This window comes from Amia ocellicauda, chromosome 15 (genome assembly GCF_036373705.1).
Source record: "Amia ocellicauda isolate fAmiCal2 chromosome 15, fAmiCal2.hap1, whole genome shotgun sequence".
Taxonomy (NCBI): domain Eukaryota; kingdom Metazoa; phylum Chordata; class Actinopteri; order Amiiformes; family Amiidae; genus Amia; species Amia ocellicauda.
The window spans coordinates 15,243,092-15,267,843 of NC_089864.1; the positions used below are offsets into that span (position 1 = coordinate 15,243,092).

The following is a 24,752-nucleotide window of genomic DNA, read 5'->3' on the forward strand; positions in this document are numbered from 1 at the left end:
GTCCGTCAGATTGACATGTCGCATGCTATTCACTTGATTTTTGTTAGCTTTCCAGGATAACATAATAACATATAGACAAATAAACCCTGCATGATATTCACATGGTAGTGAAGGGGTTTGCCGTACAGAAGGGTCAGGTTTGCTTCCTATAAACGCCTTGGATTCTTTCGAGTGTTTTAATTATGAGACACACCACACTATCATTAAATTGGCACTAGAAAATGAAATGCATTCAGCAGTCAAAAGCAAGGAAATCAATAGACAGAATCCCCTAACAGCAAACATTTGTGTACTGTGTAGCAGTGTTGCATAAATAGGACAGACTATTCACAATACAGATGTCTCAGAATTCTGTGCATTACCCAGAGAGTCTTTAGGTTCAGAGCAGGTGCGTTCGGTAGCATGTGATTTAATGGCTGGAGCCCAGCTTTTGTTACACAAACATGAACATAACATTGAGATACTGTGAAAAGGTCAACCATTCACTGGAAAAATAAAGGGTTAGCCACATTGTCTTTTAAATTATGCACATATTAATCTAATGTACAGGACGTGCCTGAGCAGTTTTATCATTCTCTTGACACAAACATAATCTGCCATGTGGTTTCAGCAACCATATGCCCTGAAATGTCATATAAACTAAAAAGAACACAATTTGAGCAATGCTTAGTCTAAAAGGAAAATAAAGGATTTTTGTAATTAGAATATGTTGTGTTCTTACATTGAGGCGGTTTATATGCACTTGTCGAGGTGAAATGTCCAGGGCGGAAGCCACCCCCTCTCTGAATGCGTGAAGCAGGGTCATGTTCAGCTTGCGAATGTCCACCTGCAGAGTCTGAAAAGACACCAAAGAGAGAGTCAACACTGCTCCTCTGGAATCTCAGAACTACTGTCTGAAATCCGAGGAGGAACCATCAGCACAGCATCAAAATACAGAAACTGCCTCTGGTTTACACTGGGATTCCCAGTTGTACCTCACACCAAACAGAGGTGCCATGAAAGCACTTTCATTTATCTGAAATGAAGCTTAATTAACACCAAGGCCACTTAAAAGATAAAAGAACTTTGAAGGCCAGCAGAATGTGTCTGCCACTGATGTTCATGATAAAAAGGTCTAGGAATTGATCATTACTTCTATACTGCACCATGTATATTAAGAATTAGTGTATATAGCAATAATTGCAACATTGAAAGGTTCAATCACAATAATGAAATTAAAGGTCAATCCATAAAAAAATAATACTTATATTAAAACGCTAACAAACAAACAAATGTCCTCTTCTCTATAGTAGCTTATAAAAATGATTTTCACATGATTATATCAGTTAAATTAAATTTACATGACTCCACAATATCATTTTAATTTCAAGTATTTTAAGTAAACATTGCCCAGTGTATAGTGCTACAAAGCTTTGCTATGTTTACAGTAACATATAATACTAAAATATTTTCCTCATCGATATTGTTGGTGCTTAATACATGAATTTACCATAAATGTGAACTACACAAGGATTGTGTTACTGCTGTCTAGCATTATAGTATTTTCTTAGAGATTAAATTGAGAAACCCTGTTGGCTTTGTTTACAGCACCAGTAAAGAGAGAAAAGCAAGTGAGTTAAAAACTGTGATTCTCCTGCATTATCATCGATCTTCTAATACAACTTTGACACAAACAAGGCAATTCTAGAGGATTTGTCTTATTTTCTTCTTTAAGGCCTCTCAGTTGTTGAAGCAATCTTATTTTCTCAAAATGGCTGCCATTAAGCTGGTATAATTCACTTTGGCTAGAGCCGCAAGCCGGAATAAGACAATATATGACAATATAATCCGCCTAATACAAATGAGAGATGAGCGTATATTTCACAACAGCCCAAACAAAAAGATATGATAAAATGGCCAAGGCTCTGCAAGAATTATGCTGCTCACAACACAAATAATCACCACTGCGCCCATGACACAGAGAACCCCACCGCTTTGTGAGTCACTACATCCGGGGGCGAGGTATGTTTAATGCACACACCTTTTTCTTTGTCATGCTGTCTCAGAAAATATGTGACAGCTTTGTTTTTGTTTCTCTAAATAGAATTGTTCAGGGGAAAAAAACGATTTTGTGTTGTTAAAATGTTTGAAAACTTTACGGAGACGTATTTTCCTAGTATGTATAAAAAATATATATACAGTTCAAAATGTACCCTGATAATTTGTATTTGAAATACACAAAAAATACATTTTCTCAGCCTTTCCAATGTGCTCTTTCTCCTCTAATTCCCCCCAGCAGATGTCCGTCCTCCTTCTCCTCTGTGAGGCCATGTAAACACACGGTTTGTTGTTGCCCTTCAGGTCCTGCCACTTTCAAGATGGATGACATCACTCTGACTTTGATGTTCATTGTTTTGAAATTCATTAGGAATTAATGTTTTGGATGGAGATTGAAAACAGCCTATAAGGAAATATCTGCTAATATTCGGATTCATTGCCTATGGAGCGGAAAAGCTGCCATGATTTTGCATATTGAAAAATATTGGTTTAACTTTCTTTCCAACAAATGTACTATATCATTCTCATTAGTGAATGGGAACTTAGAAGTCATCTTTCCACATAATAAATTCAAGTTCTCAGTCTCAGTTGCTTTGTCTGTTTATATCCCAATTCATCATCTGGATGTAGTGCGAGGGCTGAAACCCACTTACGAGTGAAATGCTGTGAATCTCAACTGAATATCTGGAGAGACTCATGTACCGTTTAATATATTATTCATAAAACTGCAAATCTGAAAATGTAAACAAACGAAGAAAGCAAGATATGAAGAATTAAAACTTAGAGCTCCCTGTGCAGAAGCTCAAGCTCGGTTATGAATGGACTTTCCAGCAGAACAAGGATAAACAGCATGCATCCAATTCTAAGATCTAATGCATAAGGAAGGATAACACCGCTGTTTCTGATTGGCCATGTGGTTGCTGAGAATATATGTATAGCTGTAAACTGAGAAGCCAGGGCTGTAAACTAGAACATTGATTTTTATACATTTCTGTATACAATATTTGTTAGTTAAGAACAGGTAATGGTTTAGGACATGAATGTACGCATTTGTTTCTTTCAGTTTTAAACTGTCAGAGTTTCCCAGTAATAATGTACTGCCTAGTCGCCATACTGTTGATAGACAGTTGTTTTGAAAGGTAAAGACACCCTGTATTACTATAGCCTATAGACTCAAACAGGTTCTTGGTGTTATCACGTTCTGATGTATTATCTACAGAGTGCAGAGAAAACAGCTATGAGGGAAACACACTGAGCACATACCGTGGGGAGGCGCACATATTTACAAAGGGTTTGTTCAGGACAAGCTCAAAACAGGATGTTGCTCACGGCTGCTCACTGGTGAAGAAGTTAAAGGCTAACTTAGGTAGCAATTAAAACGGCTCCAGTTCCCTCCTTGTGTGGTTTATCTTCTGCACATGCTCTACTGGATTTGTGTTTGTGTGCAGACGAGCAATGAAAATCTTTTCATCGCGTTCCCCTGTCTTTCAGTCAGTACGTTTCCACGCGACAAATAGAGCCACTGTGTAGTGCAGAAAAACAACAACACTATACTGCTTATTGTTTCTGAAAAAACACAATACATCCTGAAGTAAAAGCAACAATATTAATATTTGTATAGAAATGTGTAATCTATCCTTTCATTACAGAAATATCCAGCTTGTAGAAATCGTACAATTCATAATAAAAATAGACTTATTTTTCTTGTAGTTCTTAGTCTTTTCGAGGTAATCGTATCCCTTCCTTAAATCTGTGCACGGCTTTTGGCAGGATGATTCTAAAGCTATCTATAGCTGCTAATATACTTCCTTTGGTGTCTCTAGATATCTCTGTTCTGTAGAGATGTTATTCAACAGAGCGCTCCCCACAAACTCAAATACTATTGGACAGATATCTTTGGTTATAAGGATTCTGATTAAATAAATGAACATGCAAAGTGCTCCATTCCCTGAATGCTGCAATACAGATCAACAGAAAGAAAATTAAAATTAAAAACTCTACATTTCAGGTTCATGAATTCTGTGCTACAGTGCTGCAAGTGCAAAACCACAAAGACACGATTTAAAAACAGACAACACCGTGTTGTTTGTCTTGATATGACAGCTTTAAAAAGGAAGGCAAACTACACAAACACAGAGCCTCTCATTGGGTATTTCCATGGACTCACCTGATAAATGTGCCAGGCAACACAAACACAGGCTTCGCCCCGAGTCATTCTCTGGGGATTTGTTTTTCTTTTCTCAGCACATTGTTGGTGACCACTCAAGAGGGCATGGGTTTTCAAACCGCCATTTTCATGGTGGCCCAGCGCAGTGAAAACAACTGGTGACTGTCTTTACAGCAATACTACATTCCCCTCAACAGTGACTCAGCTCTGCCTGATATTTCTAGGGATGGAACAGGTCTATGATATCCTTGGGGAAAGACATCCAGTAGCAGCATCTTCCCACAGACAAGAAAGAAAGCAAGCACCCCGTACCGAGAATAACAAGCTGAGAACACGAAATAGGATCGCCTTCCTCAAGACTTTGCCAAACACACATATTAGTTGTTTGGCTCTGAGATTTTTGCTGTTGTTGTTGTTGTTGTTGTTGTTGTTTTTACCCTCTTTTGGTATCAAATCATCTCCCCTTGAAATATTGATTCCAATGTAATTCCTGAGAAGATGATATTAACTCGAATGAACAGCTATAATCAGTACATTTAAGTTCAGCCTAACTTTGGCTGTTGTACAGAAGAAAACCCACAAACCTAAGAGAGAAATAAAGACAGTAAGAAAGTTGCATTTGACAGTAAACCAGCCCATTTTACTCATACGGTTGTTAGCAAGTTGTGAACCAAGGACTCCATCAAGTTCTCTTCAGTGACATCCATGAATTGACTTGGCAGCCTGTTTCATACACCCACCATCTTTTCTTACAATGAGAATGTAGCACAATAATGTATTAGCATGGATTAAAAAGCTGTCTGACAGCACAGTTAGGCAAACACATAGGCAAACTCAATCAGTGCCTGCAGAAAATGGCTTTTTAAATTGCTGCCTTCATTTAAAAAAATTAAGTCTCGCAAAAGGCGAAATTCATAACAATGATATAAATTAGGGGCTAAGATCACTCAAAGGAGCCTTCAAAGGCATAGTTACAACATTTGCTTACACGAGCTGCAGCACAAAGTGGTTTACATACAATTATGAATCATCTACACTTTAATTGTATTATTCTTTTATTTCTTATTCTTATTTCATGCATTATATGTATTCAGCAGGATTTTGCATTTTTGTCTCTTCATGAAATGTCCTGCAGCCAGACTGGATAATAATTCCAATAGAAGTTACTTCAGGAAAAAACTACTCACAGCTGACTTCCATTAAGTGAATTCCCTACCCTTTTGCTTGCTCTGAGTAAAACTTATGTTTCCCTCCTATACGCTTTGTGCTAATCTGCTTTGAGAAGTCGTGTCAGACAGGGTTTCCAATGGAATTCAAGTTTAAATATAGCAGAGGACATCCACTGCTCTTTTAACTGGGGTATTTTGTTTGTTTCTGCAATGGCTAAACATTAAGAGAAAAGTACTGTTTCATGAGTAAACTCAGCACTGTGTAATTGTTGTAATGGAAATTGTTGAAACGATCTCTTTAATTCATTTTTCAAATATTGCATGAGCATTTCTTTCCGTGGACGTGGGACAGGTGATAGATGGGGGTGGTAGATAACAGAAAATGTTCTGCTGACTTTCTCGAAACCTACTGTGGTTTGATGTGGAGTTAGCTACCAGGGAACCCCCCCACTGCAATCCCTTAACAAGACACAGAGTTATTAGCTGGTGGAAAACCCGAGCCATTAGACTGTTAATTGGTTTAATGAGGTGGGTCTGTCCAGCCCCTACTGGGAATCACTGCATGGATGGTCAGTAATTTAAACTGAATTAATATTTACCCATTCATTACCAGCCTCATTTTCAGCAGCAATGCCATCTATCAAAGCAATAAAATAGAGCTAATTAAAAGAATAGGGAGAAGAAAGGTATTTTAACCAGGCACAAAGAGAAGTTATCTCCCCATGCATCTCCACAAATGCACACAATCAAGCCATATTTCAGTGACAACACCAGGACTGAAATAAACACAGCCTGACCCTTGAGACAGCTACATTTCAGTGCAATATCAGTGACCGGATCTGTGGTAGCAGCACCGCGGGATCATTCATTCTGATGAGAGGTCTTCTATAAAGGCAAGCTCCCTTATTACAGAATACCGGAGGAGTATTGTTATTCTGGACAGCTTCCAATTTAGAAAATGTTTCTGGTAAAAAATAAATAAATAAAGGTTGAAAATGTAGGGCATCTGGGTACACAGTGTGATCGGCTCAACACCAGGCCCTTCAAGGTTTCTTCTCAATAAGAAATATTAATCTTATTTACAAGTGCTCACAGGGTACCATGGGAGTCATTCAAAAAAGACATAGCTAACCATTTTAACTTTCTGAGTTTCGAAGGTATTGTTAGAACCATTTTAAACAAAAAATCTCTTGAGAAATAACCTATGAAGTGCCGGGTTTGGGGAGAGCAAGTCCAACATTATTACATTTTTAAAAAGTGTTATGGTTCTTGTGTGCTTTGGCCCAATTCTGAAGTATAGATTGTGAATGTTCATAAATATGTGTGTGTGTGTGTCTGTACTGGAGTGCTTTAAACATGTTTGGATTTCGTGCTCTATTATGTAATTGACAGAGAACTATTATGCCGAGTCACCATACTTAAAGTTTTCTTGGAAAAATGCCTGTAAGACCTTTTAGCTCCCAACCACTTCAATATAGTTTTGATGGCATGACTTAAAATCACTTTCAGACCCTTGCGCTTCCTTCAAAACTATTTTGTTGAGACAAAAGACAGATGCAGAGACTCACCATTATCCAGGGTAAAATAGATGTATGGATACCTTTACTTACATGACATAAATTCAACAACCACATTAAAGGACAAGTAAAGGGGTAGTTTGAATTAAATAAAAACCACACCATATATGCAGTGCATATGCAGATTACAATAAACCTCTGTATGACAAACACAACTGTTTCCTGACAAACACAACTGTTTACTGAAAAATGCAGTAGGTGGCAGCACTATGAAAAAGCGCAATTGGAATTGGAAAACCAAATATGCACCGACAATACATACTGTATATAATGCTAAGAGCAATAATCCTGGAGGCAAGTTAATCCTGGTATAAGACAATCAAACAAAAAAGAAAAAGTGGATGGATCTTAAATGATTGTGATAGAGATTTATAGATAGATATAGAGACATATACATAGAGAAATATTGTCAACAATGTAGATATACTTGATACTTATTAGTCTCACCGCTATAACATTATTAGGAGCTCTGAACAGAAACTTATCATTTTAGACTAATAATAATAATAATAAACTATACATTTTTGTTGAGTATGTGGCTTTTGAGGATATTCAAACCATACATAGCTTAAGGGTTTGTTTCTATTTATGGCTATTTACTTTTCATTAAAAAAAAAAGAAAACGTCATTGTGTACAACCCGTACACACCTTTGTGTAGGGGAGGGGAATTTCAGTTTCAGAATCTGAGTCATAATAAATCAACACAATCCTCAAAGTTGCTGGAATAACAAGGAAGTATAATAAATGATGTAACACATATCCCCATACACCTGTAAAAAACAAAACTGAATCGTTTTCAGGTTGCCGGAATTGTCCAAATAAGAACTTCAACCAACCTGAATGTGTCAAAGTTTGCAGGCATGGATAAACAATGATGTGATTCCCTAGTTATGCCTCTGACAAGCTAAGTATTTAGGACACACAAACATATTTCTGTGTGTATTTTCTAGAAGATGATAAAACAATTATATAATGTAAACCCATAGCTATTAATATCTGTAGGGGCTGCGTGTTTCAGAAATGAAAGGGTTTCGGCCACATTGATTATTCCCACCTTATGACAAACCAGCTGCAGGCGTGCTGGGCGTGAGCTGCCGGCTCATTTTGCACAATCAGGACTTCTTAACCTCTGACCAAAACTGAAAAATATAGCAGTTCCCCAATTACAGACAAGCTTTATTTATAAAACACCACATTATGTGCTGATGGTGACATTTGGAGATATTTTCACATGCACTATCTGGTTTCAAGCTCCCAATTAGTGCTGTCAGAAAGGAACACAAATGTCATCCGTGTTTGGGAACACAAACCATTACCGCCCACCTCCACACCATCTGCTGTAGCCCAACTGGAAAACCCATCATTGGGAAGCTGGTCTCCCAACAGGCCTTTACAAATTACCAGTGATTCATTTTCAGAACGCGGTTAGTAAACACTCCATAAAGACTGATTGTGTGTGACTTCAAGGCCACGGAGGGATGTTATAAAAGCACAGCAAATCTGATCAGGGGTAAACAATGCCTGTCACTTAGCAACCATGACCTGCTGGGTTTCCAAAGGATGTGTGATGTTTAAATTTAAACTGATGTACACAACATTTTTTTCTGAGTATGGTAAAGTTGAACAGACAAAGGTTCATATCTTGTTTTGTCTTTGTTTGGTTATATCATGTTGCATGTTCAATTGTCTTTACTTATTATTATTTTCTTAAATATATTACACAATTGTGTTGTAATTGGGTTAAAGAAAACATACATACAACACATGTATACATATAGTAGCCTCATTTCAATCAACAGAAAGTTAATTTGTTTATTTTATGAAATAAGTTCATTTGGGCAAAAAATTAATCAAAGCTATAAGTCTAGATTAAAACATGGTCTGACTTATAAGTTAAATTAAATAACAAACTAAATGTTAATTTGAGGAACACCTATTGCAAAGGAAATAAGGTTTCTATGAAGAAAATGCACTGAAAGCATAGCCTGGTCTTAGGCTTATATTATAAACCCAAACTAATGACTAAACAAAATAGTCATCTTACTGAATGGAACATAACATTAATGGACACATATTAACTCTAGAAATACATTTGCCGAACCAAGATAGGCCCGACTCCAGTGATGGCTTGGCAGTCAGTCATGAAGGATACTTTGTCCTTAGCCAAGTCAGGTAGGGAGGGCAGTGGAGTTATGGGTAACAAGGGAACAAATGTGGCAAGGGACTGGTAATATTACATTCATGCAAGAAACAGCCAAACATTGTAGTTTATAGGAGTTTGTTAACTAATGGAGATCTGTCTGTAAGCAAAAGCTGCAGATGAAAAACAAATATTTTCATGTTTTGGTTTGGTTTATAAAACAATCTCACATCATGAAAACAAAGACACGACACACCAATAACATGCCAAGACACGCCAATAACTTAAGATTAATAAAATGTATTTTCTCTGTCACCAAGGTGAAAGCATATGAAGACACGAAGAACTATATATTTCCTGATTGATGCCTTGACACTGAAATAGTAAGCCAGAAATGCTCTGCCTCAATTAGCTTTTAAGACCCTTTTAAGGGAGGAAATCAACCCTAATTGGATCACAGTGTGGCAGTTACACTGCTGCGAGCAATGTTAACATTAGAGGGAATCCGATTTAGTTCAATTACTCTTTCTGGGCACGATGCACTATGAAAGCCAAGGAGAATGGCTCTGTTAAAGCAATTAGAAATGAGCAAGAGGGTATGGGGGGCTGCGATGAGCTCTGCTGCTGCTGGTGGGACATCATTTATACTCCACCAGAAAACTCTAACAAGCCAGGAAGAAAACAAGATGCTGCATTTGTAATAAGTTCCTTATTTACTGTCCATTCAAAATCACCATTGATGCAAAATCCATAAATCAGGTTGTGTGACAAATCAATTCCCAGCAAACAGTAAATCTATACAGTACATGTTTACTTCAACTGAGTTGCTTAAAAATCTCATAATGTATCATGCTGTTAAAAATGTTAACATTTAGTACCATCTCTAAACCATGCCTGCTAATGTTATGGGAAAATGCTTTCACTGCTCAAAAAAGATTTATATAAAAACAGATCAGTACTCCCAGCTTGATATATTGTTAATTTTTCAGGACTGAATTGAAACACATTGTAAAGATACATGTAATTCAGGACTTTACGATAGCTTTGAAAAGTGAGATTTAGTTTAATCAAATTCTCCTTTAACAATTAAATCCATATTAATTGAAATATTAGCAATAGTTAAAATGTATTAAAGTGATCAGTGACCATAACTTTTCATTAATATGTCCATGCTACAGTTCAAGTAGCTTGTAAGAATGGAGAAATGGAGAAATGGAGAAATCCTTCCAGATGAATGGGAGAGCATCCGCAGTGTTTTGAGTCAGTCTGACATGTTGTGTTTAGACACTAAATATCCCACAGGCATTTTCAAGTGTTCTGCATAAATTCGTGGGTGTTCAGCAACTGGCAGGAAAGAGGAGAATTCAATGTCTCTGCAATGTTTTATTTATAGGTCACATTTGGAAATGTATATGTTGGAAAAAATGATCTTTAAATAGACCTTTATCAGAGCCATTTTAAGTATTTTAATGCTACCGTCTTCTATACTCTCCTTAGTAATGTTAATGTAAGTTAAATGATAAAAAATATATAGAATTACTTAGTCGAAAGTATTCACATCCTTCATTTTAATCAATGTTATTTGGGGATTCACTGTGTTTAATATGCATTGTTATGTAAACTATACTTATTTATCAGCGATTTTCAGAGTAACTGGTTCATAAGAACATAAGAACATACGAAAGTTTGCAAATGAGAGGAGGCCATTCGAACCATTATGCTCGTTTGGTGGCCATTAATAACTAAGTGATCCAAGGATCCTATCCAGTCTATTTTTAAATGTTCCCAAATTTTCAGCTTCACCCACATCACTGGGGAGTTTATTCAGATTGTGACAACTCTCTGTGTGAAGAAGTGTCTCCTGTTTTCTGTCTTGAATGCCTTGAAGCCCAATTTCCATTTGTGTCCCTGGGTGCGTGTGTCCCTGCTGATCTGGAAAAGCTCCTCTGGTTTGAAGTAAGTCACTGTTGGACCGTCACTCCACTGATTCCTCATACTCTTGCACAGTTGATGCTTGGTCATTTGAAAGGGGCATCTGCTAGGGGGAATCTTGGCTTGCCACCTACTTGCAGGGCACAATAATGCAGAGACAGGCTAAGGAAGGTGGAGCAGTGTCTGTGCTTTTGGCTGGCACGTTAGCTTTGCTTCTACTCTGATTCAGACCGCACAGAGAGGCACCTGGCCTTGGAGGGAAAATGAGAGCAATGAGATCTACAGTGACAAGTCACATGGAGTAGCAGCTGGCAATTTCAGATTGGTAAATAGCCTTAGCTATTCACTCAGGATTGTCCCATTAGATGTCCCATGATTATTCTACGGGGTTCAATGGTGCACTCTAAGTAATTTTTGGAAGAAAAGCAAATTCCCTGTCTCTCTGGAGGTTTATCATATTCCTTCTAAAAGCTGAGCTAAAGGACCTTTTATGGTATGGTAAAATTTATAAAATGCTTGATTGTAATATTGATGGGATTGTTCTATTTTTCTGGCAAGGCATTTCTGGATGTTTAACAATTCCATGATGGGACTTTTTTCATTTTGTTTTTCATCCGGACTTTTCTAATTTGGCAGAGTTCCTTAAAGCTATCGTCACCGGTGGGGTGTGAACTCTCGGTTGAGTCCTGAAATCACTTGTTCAAGCTATTTTTACATTGAAAAAATCTGCTTCTTATTTACTGGAGAAAAAGTGGACTGACAAACAGGATTTGTTGCATTCCAGACAAAAACACTTTAGACACACTCTGATTTCTTATACAAATTACAGCCCAATTACTACTGGGTAGGACATATAGGCTTTATTTATATTCATTGCACATTCAAATGCCTTCTGAACTATGTAGCTATGAGTTTAACAACTTTAGTGAGATACACCTCATGTGTGTAGCAGCAACACCTGCAGTTTGGTTAAATACATAGCATAATAATTATCATTATTATTAGTTATGACTGCATTCTTATTTTATAACCCCAACTGTTGTCGTTATCACTAGAGGGACCCTGTTGACTTTACTTGAATTTTACCATGTTTTCCATTTACAATGTCTGATTTCAGCATTCGTCTGATGAAGATGTAATTCCACACTCTTTGTAAAATAATGATTTTGGCAAATAAGTCTGGGGAGTTGGCTGCTTTAACGGTTTCAGACCCATCATTTCTGTCTGATCTGAACTCTAATATGTTTATAAACGGAGCCATTTGTCACTGAAATAATAGAGCCCTGTTTGGGGAAGGACAGAGGAGCTGGAGGTCTGGCAGGCCGACTCTTAACCAATGCCTCTGAGCTGGTGGCTGGATGTGCGCTGAACTTCCTCTGTCAACAGGAGAGTGGCCCGACTCTTCCTGCCATGAATTATTGATGTAACCTTCTATCTGCCTTATCACTAAGAATAATACATATAAATATTGTGTAGAGCCCTGCTTGTATATCTTTTTGAACAGGTTATGTTAACTCTTTCCTCTTCACAACAAATGTGGCAAGGAGAAAACATCAGCCGTAAACAGCCCAAAGGAGGATACATTAAATGGAACCATCAAACATCTCTGAAATACAAAATCCGCTTTTTTGATAGATAAATATGATATGCCTCTGTTCTCTGTGCTACATAATCATGAAGTCACACAATCAATGGCAGGAAAACTCTGTTTGTGTTACCTCAAAACACCCCATCAAAGCTGAATTATCATGTGAATAATGTGTTTTGATGTGAGCCGGGCCTATTCTGTCACATAGACGCGATCAATCAAACCCGTTCATTAGGACTTCATGTATTCAAGTTAAGTAAAGCACTCCCCTCTAAAGTAGTTCCTGTGGGAGGGGAAATGTTTATCCTCCATACTGTGATTATAATGGGGAGCACTTTGATGCTGGTTTAGATACGGCAGAAATATCAACGATGAGACTGCTTTGTAATTTATCTTGGCCATTATTTCCTTTACATGACAATAATAAAGAGGTGTAGTGTAAATATTTATTGAGAGAAAAAACAAATGCAGACAAACTTAATTCACCAGAAATGTGAGAGCGAAGCAGCCTTTATAAAGAATCAAAACAACTGTAGTCGCTCCATAGCAAAAAATAACATTGCATTTCCTCCGCTAAGTATGTTGCCCTCTTTAGGTATGGACTGTTTTGCTGCATGCTGGAAAATATTGTCTTTATTTGGCTGAGAAACAGCACCCTAAAGAAAATGCCAAGGCCACTAAAGAGCAGGGTGACCTGGACATTAATTAGAATAAATAAATGCCAGTTTATAAATGATTTTAGGCAGTTTCTTTCTATTCAAAAAGTTATAAAAACAGTGACCTTTAAATAAACACTACAGCCTTTGTGTTCTAGTATTTGTCACATACAATGATCCTTCCCTAATCCCCAAATAGTCAAATTAAAAGACCTGTCTCGCATTACTCAATTATTCACCCAGTTTGAAAAAAGAACAACTAAAAAAACACCAACAATCTAGAAATAATACAGATACACGCACACATCATATTATTTTCTGAAGGTGTTTTTTTGAGCTTCAAAAGCGAAAAGCGGTGAACCGGCGACAGGGTCATGGGCGGCCAAGGCTCATTGATGCACGTGGGGAGCGAAGGCTGGCCCGTGTGGTCCGATCCAACAGACGAGCTACTGTAGCTCAAATTGCTGAAAAAGTTCATGCTGGTTCTGATAGAAAGGTGTCAGAACACACAGTGCATCGCAGTTTGTTGCGTATGGGGCTGCGTAGCCGCAGACCAGTCAGGGTGCCCATGCTGACCCCTGTCCACTGCCGAAAGCGCCTACAATGGGCACGTGAGCATCAGAACTGGACCACGGAGCAATGGAAGAAGGTGGCCTGGTCTGATGAATCACAAGTTCAAGGTGTTGACTTGGCCTCCAGATTCCCCAGATCTCAATCCAATCGAGCATCTGTCGGATGTGCTGGACAAACAAGTCCGATCTATGGAGGCCCCACCTCGCAACTTACAGGACTTAAAGGATCTGCTGCTAACGTCTTGGTGCCAGATACCACAGCACACCTTCAGAGGTCTAGTGGAGTCCATGCCTCGACGGGTCAGGGCTGTTTTGGCGGCAAAAGGGGGACCTACACAATATTAGGCAGGTGGTCAAAATTGTATGGCTGATTTTTATGGTGTATATAGTATGCACACTCTCTCACACACACACATATATATTTGGTGTGACCACCCTTTGCATTCAAAACAGCATCAATTCTTCTAGGTACACTTGCACAAAGTCAGGGATTTTGTAGGCATATAGTCAGGTGTATGATTAAACAATTATACCAAACAGGTGCTAATGATCATCAATTCAATATGTAGGTCTAGGAAACTTACTGCAGCAGATGAAAGACACATCATGCTTACTTCCCTTCGCAATCGGAAGATGTCCAGCAGTGCCATCAGCTCAGGATTGGCAGAAAACAGTGGGACCCTGGTACACCCATCTACTGTCCAGAGAAGTCTGGTCAGAAGTGGCCTTCATGGAAGACTTGCGGCCAAAAAGCCATACCTCCGACGTGGCAACAAGGCCAAGTGATTCAACTATGCACGAAAACACAGGAACTGGGGTGCAGAAAAATGGCAGCAGGGGCTCTGGACTGATGAGTCAAAATGTGAAGGGCTGGAGAGCGGCACACGAATGAGTGTCTGCAGGCAACAGTGAAGCATGGTGGAGGTTCCTTGCAAGTTTGGGGCTGCATTTCTGCAAATGGAGTTGGGGATTTGGTCAGAATTAATGGTGTTCTCAAGGCTGAGACGTACAGGCAGATACTTATCCATCATGCAATACCATGAGCATGAAGGAGTCCTGGAAGTGATGGTATGGCCCCCACAGAGCCCTGATCTCAACATCGAGTCTGTCTGGGATTACATGAAGAGAGAGAAGCAACTGAGGCTGCCTCAATCCACAGAAGAACTGTGGTTAGTTCTCCAAGATGTTTGGGTCAACCTACCTGCTGAGTTCCTTCAAAAACTGTGCAAGTGAACCTAGAAGAACTGATGCTGTTTTGAAGGCAAAGGGTGGTCACACCAAATATTGATTTGATTTAGATTTTTCTTCTGTTCACTCACTTTGCATTTAGTTAATTAATAAATATAATCTATTAACTTGTATATTTTTGAAAACAATCTTACTTTACAGCATTTTTTCACACCTACGTCAAACTTTTGCACAGTACTGTATATGGAATGATAACTACAAGTCAAACAAGGCCTATGAAAGTTTAACAAACAGAAAAGTAATGTGGAAAAAAAATACAAATAATATATGCTGTCATCATAAGTGTGTGTATGCGTAGGTCCCAGTTGTAAGAAAAAATGCCTTTAGGCAGGATATAATCATTGTAAATATACTGAAAATAGAGCAGGATAATAGCAGGAAATTCCAGAGACTAGCAAGAATGCAGAAATCCTTTGTACACAGAACAATGAAATTTACATGCATTCCTCTATGATGCCCTGATATTTTCATCTCATTGTGAGTGTTATTTATTCCCCTTCAATGGTGCATGATAGACAATTAAATAAGCAGCAAAACCCTGGAGATTTCTGAGGTATCTCTGCCTTTTGCATCTCCGATCTCACTCTGTCACTTTAATCTGAGACATAGGTTTTCTTCTGTCAACACGAAGCACTTAATAAAGAGGTTTTCTAGTAGGACATCACAAAAATATATATATATATTAAATGGAGCAGGAGAGAGAAAAAAAAACTATTGTAAAATTACATTATTAACATGGTTTAAACATTTGTTTTTCTTAAGGAGAAACTGAAGCAAAGAATTCCAATTTCTAAAATTCAAAATGAATTGTGTCTCCCTTTAGAACATGTTACTGTTACCAGTGTATACCAGTGTAAAGTCATAATAAATAGATAAACAGATCATGGTAAGGCATATACTAAACCACAATAAACCATGGAAAACCATAACGAGTACATGTGTTGCCCATGTAAATGTACTGCAGTAAACTTTCTCTTATCACTTATTTTAAATAATGATGATTTACATAACATAATATGTAATTCATTTTTCATTCAACATTAAATAATAGTGAATTATAAAAGCTGGTGTCACACAGAAATTAGTCAAATACTTTCCCACTCTCTTTACTTTGTAAATGTTCCTAGACACCTGCAATCTGGCAAATTCTCACACATTGCGCTCAGCCCAAAAACAATCCCAAAAAGCAATATTCATCCGAGTGTCAGTTTTACAGGAACTGCCTGCAGCACCAGCAAATTCAGAGGGCTTTCCAGGAAAAAGGATTTCCCTTCATCAAAGCATGAAAGGAGAGACATCTGGTGGTTGGAAACGGCATTATCAAATTATAATTGCCAGGAAATGTCAAACATTTTTTGCATCTCGGGTTTCTGTTCTGCATCGAGCTGCACTGGCATTAATAACCCAGAAGGAAGTTACATTATATCTTTATCTATACTATACTAGAGATTCAGTCTAAAAGCATGAAAGCTGCCCATTACGTTTATTTAATTTAATTTGCAAAAGAAAACAAATACTATGATATCACAATTACTCCTGTAACATATTCCTCAATAATGATTTTCCAATGCAGGGCTGCCTAAGCTATTAAATCTGACTTTGGTTACACAATTTCTAATTTAAATTCAATATGCAAATTCTGCATATTTTTCACCAGCATTTAAAGTGTCAAAGCTTTAAAATCATGTGCATAGGTTTGATTCTGTTGTGGTGAAAAAACACACACTTGAATAAATGCTGTTTGAACAAATAACTTTGTGGTTCTTAATGGACAGACATCCACCACTAGTAGTATGCCATCATTAATGCCCTGTCCATGTCTACACATCTCTTAAACGCGAAGGAAGAGGGCAGTTCTGCGAGGAAGCGTCACGTGTCCACTCTGCACGGCCCAGAGGACGACACACAGCTCATAAAGCTTCGCTATTAATGGAGTTACTACTGAGGGCTATAATGCCATTAAAGAAATGGGATAAAAAACACATAAATGGAGTTTCTTTAAAAAGGCAATGCCCCCAGCCCACCACCACAACCATCAGCACCACCATGGCCCTCTGTTTATGACTCTTTAATTGTGCTTTCCCCTCAAAGGGTTGCAATAAATGTGATAAATATTAAAGAACACAAAGCAAATCCCTGGGCTTCTATCTTCCCCCCCCTCTCTGCGCTCAATTCACAAACCACTCAGCCTTCATTAGTCAATACATGGCCGAGGCAGCCTGCCCGTGGGGACGGATCTCGCGATTCGGCCATAGAATATAGCAGCCAAAGGAGAAGATTTATTACAACTCGGGGCGTTTTTCTCAGAAGCAGAATATTCACGATCGGCAGGCTGCCCAGAGAGTGACCCTTTCACTAGATTACTATGCTGCGAGTGAGGTTGAGGTTATGTTTTAGGCTTTTACCCTCCGTTATCATTTGTAAGAGTGCTGTCGGGCCATAATTAAATAAATATGCCAGACAGAAACAATGCAGGTATAGTAAGTATACTCCAGTTACAGTATTAAAAGACTATCATTAAGGCCTTCATTAGATGCAGCCATACTGAAATTGCATTATTACAGGGGTTATTATGATATAAGTGTACTAACATGAAGCAGCCTGCACTTTTTAACAAGAAAGACTTGGTAGAAGGCATTTAACCGTATGAAAATCACCATTACAAATTCAACACAAGAACAATCGTAACCAAGATAAAATACTACACAACACTAGTGTAGTAAATGCAGGACTGCTTGCATTAAGACTACAGTGTCTTCAGGATGCAGGACTGTCACAAGCTAATTCAACTCCTTTGTTTTCAATAACCGTTTGACAGATTTTGCCTAAGCAGGTACATTAGGAAAGTAGTACTAGATACAGTTAAATAATGTAATATTGTATTTACTTTCAGTGTTGTCACCAAATGTAATTCAGGGCATTTATCAAGATCTGGCTATATGTGCCTTTATTGTTCATCTTCTTCATTTCAGTCTTATTTACTGTGCCCTCTACACTACAGACAGTAGGTCTCTGTCATGAATAAATGATAAGCTTGCACGCCGATGGAAAGGGGAGATTCATGATAACAATGCTACTCTGTCTACACACTAACAGAGCTGTAGAAGTCACAAAACCATAATGTCATAAGAGTGTTGTTTGTAAAGCTCTGAACAATTCCAACCAGTACATTTGAAATGGACCCTCACAGAGTGGCAGCCTGCATACTTCTGTGAGGAGAACTGAAACATGGTCGAGAAAGAAACTCCTCGACTAAACGGCCATTACTCAGATTACTCAGTAACAACATCGTATTAGGCAGATTAAGGAATCCACCTGCTCACTGTAGGCAAGACATGCCAGGCATCAGACCCACATACAAGAGAACCTCTAATCCAATTATTTATTTTATTTATTTATTTTTATTCATAAGAAGTATTATTTTCAAATCTAGGAGTTTGTCACTCATTGATGTGCTCCCCCAGTACAGGTTTACAACCTTTTCTGTTGAGATCTACCCATATTTCTGTACTCTTTATAAGTATGGCTACTAATATCAATCATTACAGATGACTGTAACAGCTGCACAATTCAAACGTAGCTGTTTTTTCTTGTTCGGCTGCTTCTAATATGGTCACCCACATCTGTTTCTTGAAATAGCCACAGGCTGTCATTTGTATTTGCTGCCTGGATTATAACAGAAGTTTTAATGCTTCACTTCACACCAAAATTGTGGTGCGTTATACAGGAAGACAACAAGTAATTAAAATAATATGACAGTATATAGTATGTAACAGCAATTCAATTGAACCACCTTGAATCCTGTCCATATCATCTCTTTTGATGACGAGTGGCCACCTTTTCTCATTACAAATTGCGTTGTCTTGCAATAATCATGATAAACACCATCAATATTGTATATTGAAAATAGGGCCATTTGAAATGGCCGACACTTTAAAGCATCTCAAAATTCCTACAGATACAAAAGGTTTCCAGATCAATGACTAGCACACATAGAGATATTACAAAATTAAAAATTATTTAACAATTTGGGATTAGGACAAAGTTAGACAAAGGTCAAAGTCTTCTTTGTACAGATTTGTGCTGCAAAATAAACTGATTACAAACTGAAGAAACAATGTAGATTATAAGGCTACTCTTTGAAGTATTCTGGAATTGTGTCACCTGTTATGTGCACATCCTTTGAATTGGAGCAAATACTAACTACAAGCAAAGCCAGGTCAGATGAAAACAACAAGAGAAAGTCATGTTTTCCCAATTACTTCCACATAAAACTGAAAGTGATTCAATTTCATCCCTGTTTATTTATCTTTGTCCCCGAGCAACATGAAAGTGTTTTGTCATCAAAGATTAAAACCTGAAATGGTATCAATCAATTTGGAGTGAATATAAGTGGGAAATTGAAGTGTGTTCTTCACAAATGTATAGACATATACATGCAGTGGCTATAGAAAGTAATCCCCCACCTAGGACCTTTTCACAATCTGATTTTTTTTATTTTACACTCTGAAATTTTGATGCATTTAAATGTTTTGTTTTTTTTTCCCCTTTGATTTACACAACCTAAACCACTTTCAATGTGGGAAAAAGTGTGGGGTGAAAGAACAAATCAATTAAAAATAAATTCATTATATAATTAGATAAGTATTCACCCCTATCCTATGACACTCCCAAATCAGCTCAGATGCAACAAATGACCTTCAGAATTCACACAATAAGTTGAACGGATCTGTGTGCAATAAAAGTGGTTCACTTGATTTCAGATTAAATACACCTGTCTCTGTAAGGTCCCACAGTTCCCACCATGAAGACCAAGGAGCTTTCAAAACAACTCTGGGATAAAGTTGTGGAAAGGTACAGATCATGAGAGGGGTATAAACAGCAATTAAACAAAAATTTAAATATTTGATCTTAAAGCAAATCATTATGTCTGGCACCAACCCAACGCAGCACTTCACTCAGGTAACACCATCCCTACTGTGACTCATGTTGGTGGCAGCATCCTGTTATGGGGAAGCTTTGCAGAGGCTCGTCAGGGTACAGGGAAAAATGGAAGGAGCTAAATACAGGCAAATCCTTACAGAAAGCCTGCTAATATTGTGACACAGATTCACCTTCCAGCAGCACAATGACTCCAGGCACATAGCCAAAGCAACACTGGAGCGACTTAAAAACAATAAAATGAATGTACTAGAGTGGTCCAGTCAAAGCCCAGGCTTGATTGTAATTGAGAATCTGTGGCAAGACTTAACGACTGCAGTCCAGCAACGATCCCCATCCAACTTGACAGAGCAATTTTGCCAAGAATGTGAGAATACAGATGTGCAAAAATCTGGAAGGGAATTACCCCAAAAGACTCACAGCTATAATAATGGCCAAAGGTATTCTACAAAGTATTGACTCGGGGGGGTGAATACTTCTCTAACCAAGCCATTTCAGTGTTTTTTTTTTAATGTTGTTTCACAATACAAAATTCTGTTGCCTTTTGAGTGTTGAGGAGGTTGTGTAAATCAAAGGTAATACAATTCAGGTTGTGAAACTAGAGTTTGATATCACAATACCTTCAATATAGCAACTGCTAGGGCTGTTGCTTTGCTTCTATGCTGGAAGGATTGAAACCGTAAACTGAGTATCAGACCAATTCTGGCAATATTGTAATGGCCCAACAATAGCAGGCTGTTTTATTGAAAATGTCCAGATGAGAACTGACCTCATTGTTAATCATCCCTCCTTCCTGACCTTGAGAGGATGAATACAGAAACACAAGGACAGCAGGGAGCGAGCATTATCCCATCACCATGAAACTGGATCTGGACAGTTACACAAATGCAGACGCTGGTTAGACATAACCTAAACATTGTGTCAACTCAAGTCATCGATGTAATTTGTGGAAGACTTGCATTTTAAAGATGGCGTTTCCCCCCGCTCCAGCCACAGCCCTAGACCTATTAGATTAAAACCATGTCTGAAAGCTTTGGTACAGATCACCAATACAGACATCATTTACATGGATTTATTGCTGTTCAAATATGCAGGTCTCTGCTGAGGGTAGCAACCACTCTATGCTTTCAAATATGCAATGATTTTAAGGCTGTATTTTTCATATCCCATGTTTGTGAAAACACCAGTTCTATCGTTTACAGTAGTAGGCGATCCAAAGGTTACAAAACACAGTTTTATAGAAGGAATATCTTTAAACTGGACAAGACTTTGTCGTTTGTTTGGAAAGAGATTGAAAATGTCCAATGTAACAGTACAGTATTTTTGTTGTAATGTAGGTTATTGTGCAGTTTTGAAATTCCTCAATTGCTATAGTAAACAACCACAAAACAAACAAATCAATAAGTTGTAAGTATTTAAATACATTGTTGTATGATGGATTATTTCAATCAACAGCCTAATCTTCAAATGTCTACAGTACATAAAATAACAATTGGATATGGTTCCTGATTGCTGATTAAGTGCTACTTTAAAAACACAGATGAAGATATACAGATAGATAGATAGATAGATAGATAGATAGATAGATAGATAGATAGAGTTTGAATACCCTTGAATACCCTTGAATACCATCACACTAATTGAAACACTAATAAGTCAATCATCAAAAGGAAAATCAATTAATAAGTACTAAAAAGATGTTCAATTGCTTCTGGAACAACCAATATCCTTATATTGTACTTAAAGTAATTGATTGCTACACGTGCAGGTTTTGAGGCTGCATTATCCAATTAGCTGACTAGATTTTTAAAGTGTTCATTCAGAGGAATGCACAGCCATAGTTATAAATCACTGAATATCTCAGACTCAATTAGAGGCCCACTTTCCCAAGAAATACAGCTCAACTAACTGTATGGCTAACACACAGAAGATATTACTACAGGCAAAGACAGAAGTATTTATTCCCCTGCCTGAACAATGATCATTTAGCAAATATTCATTGCATTTTAGGGGTAAATCATGTTAGTTTATAATAATAACAAATCATACAAATTGTGTCTTTGTGTATACAGAAATATTCACTGTGTTACAATGTTTACTTCTTCAAAGCCTGGATAAATAATGAGTAGGATAAGTCATCACTGACACATAACACTAATTGTCCAATTAACACTGAACAACACAAGTACTTTTCTAACCTCTTGCTCCACACTGAAATTATAGTGTTACACAAAGAAGGCAAACATTATACAAAGACTAAAGAAATGCTTGCTATTCCAAAACGAAAAACAAATCAGGCAAAGCTAAGTCTGGGTGAACTCACACAAAACGATTCAGACCTGAGAGAGCAATTTGCTTTGAGAGATTAAGATTAAGTTTTCACAAGGTCTGTACAATACATAGACTTAACAGACAATCTATAGGATGATTTGTTAAAATGTAGAATATTAATCCAAATAGTGCATTACAAAGACACATACAAGCAAACCATCAGCAGACAAGCATCTTCTCAGGAAAACAAGACCAAATCAATGTTTTGATCTACCAGCAAAATCACAAGTTACAGTACAACTTGTCTTTGTTATTAACCATAACATGATTGGGTTCACGTTTGTAATCTGAAATGTGCAGGTAGGCTAAAGACTTGTCTAATTAGTTTTAGCAAAATCAAATACCTTATGCTCTGCTGACTCAAAATATATTCTTTCATAAACAAGTACCACATTTTACATGGAGAAGCCTACGAAATGAAAAGGAGAGGCCTATAGTGAGAGCTCATTAAATTTAGTGTCAAGCATGATAACAGTTTCATCATGCTGTGGGTCTCTTCCAGGTCTTCAGTGACAGAACAACTTAGCATTAACGGAGGGTAATGTACATGCACAAAGCACATACTATGTATACATGTATATTCACTGTTCAGTATGACTAGGATCCAAATCACACAGCCTTGGGAATAATAGAATTTCAAATGATCAAAGGGCTCCGATGGCCACCGCAAAATCAAAAGCTGCACCCAATTGAGATGCTACGGGTAAATCTGAAGGAGACAGCGGCTGCTGGGAATCCTATTCATTTAGCTGGCATTGAAGAAAGGCAATGAATTTCATAAGACAGAAGCCTATAGCTATGATAAAACCCCCCAAACAGTATGTGAATACCTGTGTCCTCACATGATAACAGGGTGTTATATAAATATATTGGGAAATATTCTGGGTTACAGTACATTTTTCTACTATAGGAATCTTCTCTCCCTGTGTATGCCTGTGTCTCCTGTAAGACTGTAGTTTAATCAACGGGATTGTGGACCCATGGAAGTTATCACATTCATCTTCACCTCATGACCTTGACCTAAAACAACAGGGGCCCACTTTTAGAGATACATCCTTAGCATGTTCAACTAGTTTGGGAGACCAGAGTTACACAGGATATTATCACGTGCTCAGCTCATGGTATAGAGGTGTATAGAGGTATATGATTGGTTGGGGTGAAACCTGTAAATGCTTACACATGAACAAAGACAGACAGAGGAAGAAGAGAAAGAATCATCATGTGTCTGAGAGGCAGAATGGAAATGGGGGTAATATCTATCACTTTTTGTAACTCAAAAGAAGCTTAACATTCTGATTGTATCAATATAAGCAATTGATATTAATTTCACGTTAATTCTGTCACAAATAATTACTGCACACAATGGTTTGATGCGTCTTCACTCAAAAACAAATCTTATTGAGGTTATGAGTTTCATATCATCATATTATCAGTTAAATCATACATCCAAAAAATTCCTCTTACATTTTGATAGTTTGTATTGTTCCTTATATTTCATAAAATGATGTAGATTTGAATCTTATAATGACTACATATTCCAGTTCTGTGAGAACACAGAATATCACAAAAAAATATTGTTAATAAAGAACCATTTGGCTAAAATGGCTAAAAGAACAAGCTATGTAGGGTAATGACTTCCTCTCCCATATACCTGGGATTAGAGGATTAATCTTTCATTTCAGAAATTATTTGCATAAGGTTTTTCATCAAAAAGTGATGTCGCTAATCTCTTGCTGGGAAACCTCATTGCTTTTTGATTAAAGAGCGTTCCTGTTAAATTATTGAGTCTAAGGGCTGGTTAGGATCTAATTACCCTAGGATTCCTCTAACTCTTATCCCGAAAGCATGACTTTCTCACATGTGTCACTTTACTCTCAGAGTAAACGATCTACGAGGAAAATACCAAAAGCAAACAACCTACCATGGTGACCAAGTGTCTGGCGGACACGGGGGCATTTTCCACCTGCAGGTCATGGTCAGTACGAGCTAACAGGCTGATGGTTTGGTCATCAGTCGCATCAGGAAACCTGGACTTCACCATCATTCCTGGCCGCAGTTTACTTATCCTGGCATGTGAGGGAGAATGGAAAATATTCTGCTTGTCCATGGCCTCCATGCCTGCACCTTTCTCGATGTCCTCCACATGTCGGTAGATTAAAATGGGCCGTTCTGACTTGCGCCGGTGTATTGCTAGGAAATTATCATTATCCCCAGAAAAGCAGCCTGAAAAGAGACAAACAACAATGAGTCACAATTTCGGAAACCCACACCACACTTTCATTAATTAAAATAACCATTTTTTTTCTAAATTACTCCTGGTTTATGATAATAGTCAGGTTTTGTCGAATCATATGAAGATTATCAGCTGAGCTCAAGGAATGTGAATAAAATAT

General features: G+C 37.8%; 1 protein-coding gene across 2 annotated transcripts in view; it reads right to left on the bottom strand.

Moving 5' to 3' along the window:
- ptprr (protein tyrosine phosphatase receptor type R) overlaps window positions 1-24,752 on the bottom strand; it is a 62,329-nt gene that overhangs the window by 32,834 nt on the left and 4,743 nt on the right. For both annotated transcript variants that reach the window (XM_066723686.1, XM_066723687.1), the window contains exons 2-3: window positions 24,281-24,582; window positions 722-835 (exon numbers count right to left, since the gene is read on the bottom strand). In XM_066723686.1, the coding sequence (XP_066579783.1) occupies window positions 722-835; window positions 24,281-24,582 (416 nt within the window). The remainder of the gene's footprint in view (window positions 1-721; window positions 836-24,280; window positions 24,583-24,752) is intronic.